Source organism: Lolium perenne, chromosome 3, assembly GCF_019359855.2.
Source record: "Lolium perenne isolate Kyuss_39 chromosome 3, Kyuss_2.0, whole genome shotgun sequence".
NCBI lineage: Eukaryota > Viridiplantae > Streptophyta > Magnoliopsida > Poales > Poaceae > Lolium > Lolium perenne.
In genome coordinates, this window is record NC_067246.2 from 11430520 (window position 1) to 11439632 (window position 9113).

The 9113-nt window shown below is 50.3% G+C and overlaps 1 protein-coding gene across 1 annotated transcript; it reads right to left on the bottom strand.

The window, feature by feature from the left end:
* Nucleotides 1–2777: 2777 nt before the first annotated feature.
* LOC127325830 (uncharacterized) lies at nucleotides 2778–7110 on the bottom strand. Its single transcript, XM_051352650.2, has 11 exons — nucleotides 6954–7110; nucleotides 5600–5726; nucleotides 5445–5515; nucleotides 5316–5365; nucleotides 4591–4664; nucleotides 4446–4508; nucleotides 4020–4107; nucleotides 3726–3788; nucleotides 3568–3647; nucleotides 3400–3471; nucleotides 2778–3116 (listed from the first exon to the last, which is right to left on the bottom strand). The coding sequence occupies exons 2-11, from the start codon at nucleotides 5629–5631 to the stop codon at nucleotides 3038–3040; spliced, it is 672 nt and encodes a 223-aa protein (XP_051208610.1). The 5' UTR covers nucleotides 5632–5726; nucleotides 6954–7110; the 3' UTR covers nucleotides 2778–3037.
* Between the last annotated feature and the right edge of the window lie 2003 nt (nucleotides 7111–9113).

Genomic DNA, 9113 nt, shown 5'->3' on the forward strand with positions numbered 1-9113 from the left:
GCAGAAACCTCCGTGCACGTATTCGCTGCGAAGAAACAACACTCATTCAGTCGTCCTCCTCGTCGGTGCTGTCGTCGTGGGGTTCCATGTCGACGTGGTGGTAGTCCCGGAGGCAGCGCCTCTCGTCGAAGACCTTGACGCTCATGTCCCTGTTGCCGAAGTAGGAGAACACGAGGATGAAGCCGGCTTCGAGGCTGTGGTGGCGCGCGAACTTCTCCCAACCGATGTTGAGGTACATCTTGCCGCGCGCGTCGTAGATCGCCTTGACGATCCACCGGCAGTAGCCGCACGAATGCTCCCGCAGATGCATCGTGCGCGGGCGTACGCCGCCGACGTACTCGGCGAAGGAGTCCGGCAGCCTCTGGATGCCGCGCGGGTCGCCCTTGATGACGTGGACGAACTCGAACAGGACGTCCGGCTCCACGTCCATCTCCGACGATGATGAAGCCGGCGGCGTGGAAGGCGACGGCGAGCGTTCAGCTATGCCGCGGCCACGACCACGACCACGACCACGGCCGCGGCCGCGGCCGCGAGGTCCGCCTCCGCCTCTACCAGACATAGCGTCGAGTGTTGTTGAGAGATGGTGGCGGCTAGGGTTTGGGAGAGAGGCGCTAGGGTTTGTGTGTGAGAGGGACGATGAGAGGCGCCCCTTTTTATAGGCCGGAGGGAGGCGGAGGAGCGGTGGCGCTCATTAACGCCGGCGCGCAGAGCTAGGCGCGACGGGACGCGTCGCTGCGTCGCTGCGGGAACTGCACCGTCGCTGCGTCGCTGCGGGAACCGCACCGCCAATAACTTTCGTCGCGAGGTAGGCGACGGTTAGGTTAAAAATTTATTGTGCCGCTGACGCGTCGGCCCCGCGTCGGTTGGCCTCGCTTTTCGTTGTGTCCGGCGTCCCCGGAGCGTCCCCTGTGGGACGGGGACGGGCTCGGGGCGCCGGACACCGAATGGGGACGCGCCGGACAAAAATGGGCTTTGGGGACGCGGCTGAACGCTTTTTGTCCGGCGCGCCCCAAATCGCTTTGGGGGACGGTTTGGGGACGCGTTGGAGATGCTAAGAGCATCTCCGGTCCGCGTCCCCAAACCGTCCCCCAAAGCGCGGATTGAGCGTTTGGGGGACGTGTTTTGTTCGTGCCGCGTTTGGGGACGTCGCTCCCGGCCCGCGTCCCCCAAACGCCTCCCCCAAACATTTAAAATAATTTTTCTGGCATTTTTATTTCAATTTCCACAAACTAATACATAATTTGGAACGTGGTTTACACGAAAATATAATTGGGAACGTGGTTTTCCACAAACTAATACATAGTTTGAACCGTCGTGGACACAAATATAAAATTTTGCAAAGAAACTAAACCTAACTAGGCCGTGCATCGAAGGTTTCGTGTGTTCGCTGCTAAGAAAGAACACTCGAGGGCACACCCAGTCACCTAAACTGGAAAATCCAGCGGGAGGATGGTGCCCTTGTTGGTTCTACCGATGAGGCGAACAGGCAGAAACCTCCGTGCACGTATTCGCTGCGAAGAAACAACACTCATTCAGTCGTCCTCCTCGTCGGTGCTGTCGTCGTGGGGTTCCATGTCGACGTGGTGGTAGTCCCGGAGGCAGCGCCTCTCGTCGAAGACCTTGACGCTCATGTCCCTGTTGCCGAAGTAGGAGAACACGAGGATGAAGCCGGCTTCGAGGCTGTGGTGGCGCGCGAACTTCTCCCAGCCGATGTTGAGGTACATCTTGCCGCGCGCGTCGTAGATCGCCTTGACGATCCACCGGCAGTAGCCGCACGAATGCTCCCGCAGATGCATCGTGCGCGGGCGTACGCCGCCGACGTACTCGGCGAAGGAGTCCGGCAGCCTCTGGATGCCGCGCGGGTCGCCCTTGATGACGTGGACGAACTCGAACAGGACGTCCGGCTCCACGTCCATCTCCGACGATGATGAAGCCGGCGGCGTGGAAGGCGACGGCGAGCGTTCAGCTATGCCGCGGCCACGACCACGACCACGACCACGGCCGCGGCCGCGGCCGCGAGGTCCGCCTCCGCCTCTACCAGACATAGCGTCGAGTGTTGTTGAGAGATGGTGGCGGCTAGGGTTTGGGAGAGAAGCGCTAGGGTTTGTGTGTGAGAGGGACGATGAGAGGCGCCCCTTTTTATAGGCCGGAGGGAGGCGGAGGAGCGGTGGCGCTCATTAACGCCGGCGCGCAGAGCTAGGCGCGACGGGACGCGTCGCTACGTCGCTGCGTCGCTGCGGGAACCGCACCGCCAATAACTTCCGTCGCGAGGTAGGCGACGGTTAGGTTAAAAATTTATTGTGCCGCTGACGCGTCGGCCCCGCGTCGGTTGGCCTCGCTTTTCGTTGTGTCCGGCGTCCCCGGAGCGTCCCCTGTGGGACGGGGACGGGCTCGGGGCGCCGGACACCGAACGGGGACGCGCCGGACAAAAATGGGCTTTGGGGGACGCGGCTGGAACGCTTTTTTTGTCCGGCGCGCCCCAAATCGCTTTGGGGGACGGTTTGGGGGACGCGACTGGAGATGCTCTAAGTAACGTACCGCTGCTTCATCAGACGGTAACACGAACGTGCAGCAGTGCAGTACCACGCAGGCATCAGTACCCGAGCTGTGTGCACGAGCTCACAAGGATTAGTTCAGACTTTACCACATACTTTGCCGGTTCAAATTTGGCCTACACATGGTTAACAGATCACAGGGATCAAGCAGACAGAGACACGATGGTGCTGATTTCACAATCCAATAAACATGAAGATTTTGCCAGATCGTTGCACAAACTGTTTGCAGAACTGAAAGCCAAATTCAGAAATTGCCAGTTCAAATTTGGCAGATTGAAATTACAGAGTTCAAATCTTGAAACTACAGACAAGGGCAACAACAGAGATCAGAGTGTATTCTCTACAGACAGGCGAAGTCGCTCTACAAGTTCCCTAGAGGGAAACTGCTGCCATGCGGAGTCCTACTGGCATACGTGCTAGCATATATTACACGAACAGGTCACACTGGTTGGTTGGTCAGGTTCATAGCAGAACCGGGTCAGTCATATGTCCATGTCGATCAAGGCGTCCTCCTCGCCCTCAGAGAGCACACCAGCTAGGAAGTCATCTCCTGCAGACTTGCTGTCATAGTAATAGTATAAATTGTCAGTAATTCATATTGTTTCAGAACATCTCATGTACTCCCTCCGATCCATAATAAGTTTTTTTTTAGCTGGATCCATAATAAGTGTTGTGGTTTTAGTTCATAACAAGTGTACACGACATTTATTATGTATCGGTGGGAGTAGTAGTATTTTTCATTAAAAAACATGTGCTGCAAGCGGCAAAAGAGCAAATTATCACTAACACATATAGTTTCAGAACATTTCATGTAATGCTCTTCACTGAAAATGCGTGGGCCTACCTAGTGCAGCAGCATCGGAAGCTCACTACTCGCTTCAGCTTACGGTTGTAGAAGAAAAAGTTGATCGACCATCTACAAGAGAAACAGGATGGCAGTTTGCATATTAGAGCATCCTTCTGGGTGCTTCGATTCATTGCAAATAAGGAGGGATAAGCTTGTTCGTCATACATGGCCCCTTTCTCCAGAAATGGATCTCCGTCAGAGTCCGGGTTGTAGCTGTAGATATCGCACTCTCTGATTTTGATAACCTACAAAGCCAGGTGTAGAGTCAAATATAGGACCGCCGACTTCCCTGAACTAGTACTACACATTTACTCAATGCTAACCTCGTCAATAGCTTTAGTCATACTGTCCAGAAGAGAACTGCCTTCATTTTTAGCTGCCCAAAGCTGAACAATAGTTCGGTTCAGGTTAACAGTCTTAGCAGCAATTGTAAGTTGAGCACTTTAATGATGGGAAGGAATACAGTCTCAGTATCATATGTAAGTTGAGCGCTTGGGTAACAACATAGCTACAACTATATAACTTGCCCTTTTGCATTCCCAGATTTATTTGTTTATATGAGCAGACATGCCTATGGACCAAGAGTAAAATTCATGCAGCTTGAAGAGAAGCATTACCATACAAGCCTCAGATAGGTAGTTGTCTAGCATCTGCCTGAAACTTTCCATATCTTCTTCTCTGAAGAACAGGTGTGCCCGAACTGCACTGCTAAGCGAACAATTGTTGACAAAGAGGATGTCAAATTTAATCTGAAGGTCATCCCATCATGCATATGTCGCATGACAGTCAGGGGACCCCAAGAAAAGGTGTGGCTCTTCAAAATACAAAAAATGTTCCAAGGGATATGGAGAGAATTGAACTCTCAGCTCAGAAGAGCAACGGCTATTTAATCCGTTTGTCATGCCATTTGACAACACCCCCTTAAGCTGGTCGGAAAGGATAAAAGCGGGTTGCCATATCGCCCAAAATAAGCTGAGTATGACATTACCCAATATCCTTCCTCCCAGATTATATCAAACACACTCTTTGTAAGACAAGATTACCTGAAATCATAATCTGGATACATATGACCAAGAGTGAGAACCAGATATATCAACGTTTTCCGGCTGAAATAAAAACAGAACATAAAAAAGAGTTAGCTGATTAAACAGAAAATGTGCAAAATAAAGGTAATCTACACACTGTTACCTGGATCTACAAGACAAATGCTCCACAGGTGAAGGAGGATCACTATCAGAAGACTTCCCGAGGTAATCAAGAATCTGAATACACAAAAGAGAAATTAAATCAGCATGTATATCAACATGCATAAATTTATCTCTGGCATGCCATGATACCTAAATTTTGACAAGGGTGGAGAACCAAAAAGTTAATACATACTACATACGCCTTTCTAAGGCATGATATGCATATCTTTCTGACTAAGATGCTCACAGGGGGCACAGGTTATACTGAATCATGAAAACTACAGTGGCTTAACAGTTAACATACAAGATTTTCATAGAATTCACATGTGCATCATTTCCTAACATGACAGGTATGCAAAAAGACTTACAGAAAATTAATGGCTGACTACAACCAGTTGCAGAAATGGAACAAAATATCAACATTTTTAGCCTAATGCACTGCTTTAAACAGAAATTCATATGTTACTACAAACTTTTATCTCCTAGTTCTAGTTTTTATATGATTCCAAAGACAATCATAAGATATATACTTTACACAAAAATTCTTATGTTACGACAAACTTCCATAACATAACTCCAGTTTTTATGTGATTCCCAATGATAAGCACAAGACAAATGATATCCTAACAAACTACAATAGCGAAAATGTCTATGATTCACAGCTGCCTGACAAGAGAAGGGATATCAGTTGTCATGAAAACAAATGAGCTGATCGGAAGCACGTACGTCATGTTCAAGACTAATTGAAAGCCGGCGATCATTCCCAGCATGCTTGCCTGTAGATCAACATAGAGTGTGATTCTATTGTGATGGTATAATATGCACAATGAAAAAATGAACTGAGCTTACTCTTACATGAAAAGGCTTCAAGGTTTCCGCGAATTGTACAATCACCAAGATTCAGTTGCTCGAAGAACACATTTACACTGCATGAAAACAGATAAATATAGTTAACTAGGGCAACCCAAATTGACTTCAGAATAAGAAAGAAGAAAAAAGGCCATGTTTACCTGTCGAACGGGGTGTATTCTAAAAGCTTCATGTCGAACGTGTTGTGAACTGTGTCGAATGTCTTGTGAACTCATACAAATACCGACCAGACCAGATGAGTACCAAGACGCTGAGCTTCAAATCAAACTGTGAAATCAACACACCCGAAGAGTAGTTAAAGAGATGATTAAACAAATAATTTGGTAAGAGATGGGATCAAAAAACACATTAATGAAACAAAACAAATTTTAGCAAAATTATTTGTACAGTTTTTTTCCCTTACTTTTCCTTGCAATCTAAGCATAAACCACTAGAAATTGGAGTAGCGGATTTCAACAGACCTATGGTTGTCAATGGTATCAGGATGTGGAGGGGAAACAAATAAATTTGGTTCCGGCTGCGGACATTGCAGCGGATTGTTAAGAGCGAGGAGAAGGAGCGACATAATAACGACAACCACCACACTTGTCCTGATTAGTGCACACATCAAGATCCAGCTACATAGCCACTGTTTCAGTATGGTGATCAATTTCGTACTGACCAACACAACCTACCTAAATTCAACCACATGTACATCCATACAACTGCAATATAGGATGGACCAAGTGACTCGGTTGCTCTCCCCTTTTCTCCCATCAGCACCAGTGGTGCACAGCACAGTAGCATGAACTAGAGTGCTGTTTTGAGTAAACAGTCCCAACTCATGAATATATCCAAACAAACACACAACTTCCTGCATAGGCTAGTGAGAACAGGTTAGTTAGAACGCTAAATCAAAGGAGCTAGCCATGCATTCTGCCGAGCATTTGGTGCACAGCATGATGACAATGCTCCATGCAAACAATCTACACACTACTGGAGTAGAGTAGTAGAAATTATGGATAGGACGGAGCATCGTTACATCCGTTGCTAGACTAGCCGTTAGTTTAGTAAAGTATACTGAACAGAAAGTAGTTATTACTTTAAGCAGACAAGCAAACGAACAACAAATTGGAAAATCATCCGAGGATGCAAACTATGCTACGCGAAGAAGACGCCCCTCGCAGCCGCAGCCGCAGCCGCACACCTTTGAGGCTGCGTGCCCGCCGGCGGCGGCTGCTGCACACGCCGTACTAGAACCTGCCGCCCCCAATTTTCACCGTCCTCCACACCGACGTCGCAGGGCTGCACGGTCCTACTGCTCCCCACCTTTTCCCCTGGCACGAAGCGCTGGTAGGATTACCGTGAGAGCGCCGAATCGAGCGCACTCGGTCGGTAGCGGAATCGATCTGCCTCACATCGCGGGCGAACGACAAGCGCGCGCCAGAGAGGGAGGGCGTGTAGAGAAGGAAGGCGGAGGAGGAGGAGGAGGAGGAGGTGGAATTCGGCACGTACCTCGCGCGCGGGATCTCGCCGGCGAGGCGAAAGGGGGGAGACGGAGGAGAAGAAGAGGCGATCTCGGTCGCCGCGGGCGGGGTCGCTGGGATCTGGCTGCCACCCACCCTCCACCACCACCACTTGTTTATCTATCCCCTTCCTGCGCCTCCGATGATTTTTCCTCGCTTCGTTGCTGGCGCTGTGGATGAGAAGGACAGGTGGCCACGTGGCGCCGCGTGGTAACGTTTGTCGTGAGTTTACGGTCACGGAAGGGTGGTACGGAGGACGGAGCGGGAGCGTTATCCGTTGCGCATCGCATCGGGGGAATAAACTCCTCCAGGACGGGAATCTTATCTTCTTCTTTCCAAAGGAAGACAAATATTCGAATCCCGCGATATATGCTGGGATCGATCGACCAGCGGGCTTATCCGGTGTCACGGGCATGGGCCATCGCCTGGCCTGTGCTGCCAGCCCACAGGATATAGATTATATCCCAGGATATATATCGAAATCGTTAAAAAAAGGCCGATCTTCGCGAAGGGAAGGCAACTCACTCCATGTGCGACAAGTGTGTTTGTGGTGTTAGAAAATCGCAGGAAGTGGTCTTCCTGCTCGCCACGTGTCGCAAGAGGGAGCAATGTGGGGATGGGGGAGGAGAGAGAAAGTCTGGGTTGTGTCAGTTTTTCCTTTTTCTTTTAGATTTGTTTTTTCAAAATGAAATATCTTGAGAACCGTAAATCCAAATTACGAACCGTTTTCACTTTTGAGATCCTCGTGTCGAGATCTTCAAAACTAGATCCCATGTTAATACGTTTGGAGATACTTTTTTTTTTCGTACTTCCAATAATATTATGATTATACCTATGGTGTGTACCCAACTGTACTCGTGTTTCAACTGATACGTACTTCTGTTTTTAGTGTATTCGGTGCAGTTTTTCACTTTACTCGGTAAGTGTACTCGTCCGTGTGTTACCTGTACTCGATCGTGTGCGCGACTGTACTTCTGTACATGTACTTGCTCGTGTTCACGACCGTACCTCGATGTCTGTATTTGTACCTCCACGTGTGCGTGGTATATACATGTACATGTAGCTGCTCGTGTGCACGATCACCTATCTTGTGTCTTGTATTTGTACGTGTACTCGCTCGTATCTTGATTTATTGTACATGTACTTGCTCGTGTTCACGACCGTACTGCCGTGTACGCGTTCGTAGCCTCCACGTGTGCTTGAGCGTACTCGCACATGTAGCTGCCGTGTGCACGATCGTACCTATCTTGTGTCTTGTGCACGTGTGTACTCGCTCGTATGTGTATGCACGATCGTGTCTGGCTTGTACCTGTCTCGTGTGTGTGACTGTACCTATACTCGTTCGTGTACGCAACTGTACTCGTGTGGTGCACGTAACTGTACCTGTGTGTTGCATGTAACTGTACTCGCGTGTTATACCTGACTGTACTCGTGTCAACCTACGTGAGACAAATATTGTTATGCGTTAGGAAAAGAAGAAATCTAACTAAGTCTAGGCATGCATGAGGGACGAGTGGAGCTGGCCTCGTTCGCTAGGTGTGCATGTGCAGGTATAAGAGCATCTCCACTCGTCTCCCCGCAGAGCCCCCCACGGCCACTTTTTTTCATCCGGACGGCGAAAAACGGCCCAGTCAGGCCCCCGGTTCCTCGTTTTGATCCGGATTTGAGCCTATTTTCGTCCGGACTCCCCATGCCATCCCCGGCCCCCCGGGGAGCGCTCGGGGACTCCGGATGAAGCTAAACCAACCGCCCACGCCCACGTGTCTCCTCTTTCGTCCGGATTCCCCGAGCCGTCCTCTTTTTCCCCGAGAAACGCCGCTTGGGGAGCACACGACTGGAAATATACTGCCCCCCACGCCAAATCTTCCTCCAATCCGGACAAAAATTTCGCCGGATTTGGGCGTGGGGAGCGCCAACGAGTGGGGATGCTCTAACTCGCTAGTGGAGGGCTCGCAGATGTACTCGCTCGAGGCCCGGGGACGTTCTCCCTTGGCTCGCTCGGGGGCGCGCGGATGTATTCGCTCGGGGGCGTGCAGACGTACTCCCTCGGCTCGCTGGCCGGATGCGCGGACGTACTCGTCCCGGGGCGCGCGGGCATACTCGACGCGGAACGCAGACACGTGTCAACCCGAGGTGCGACGCGGAGCAA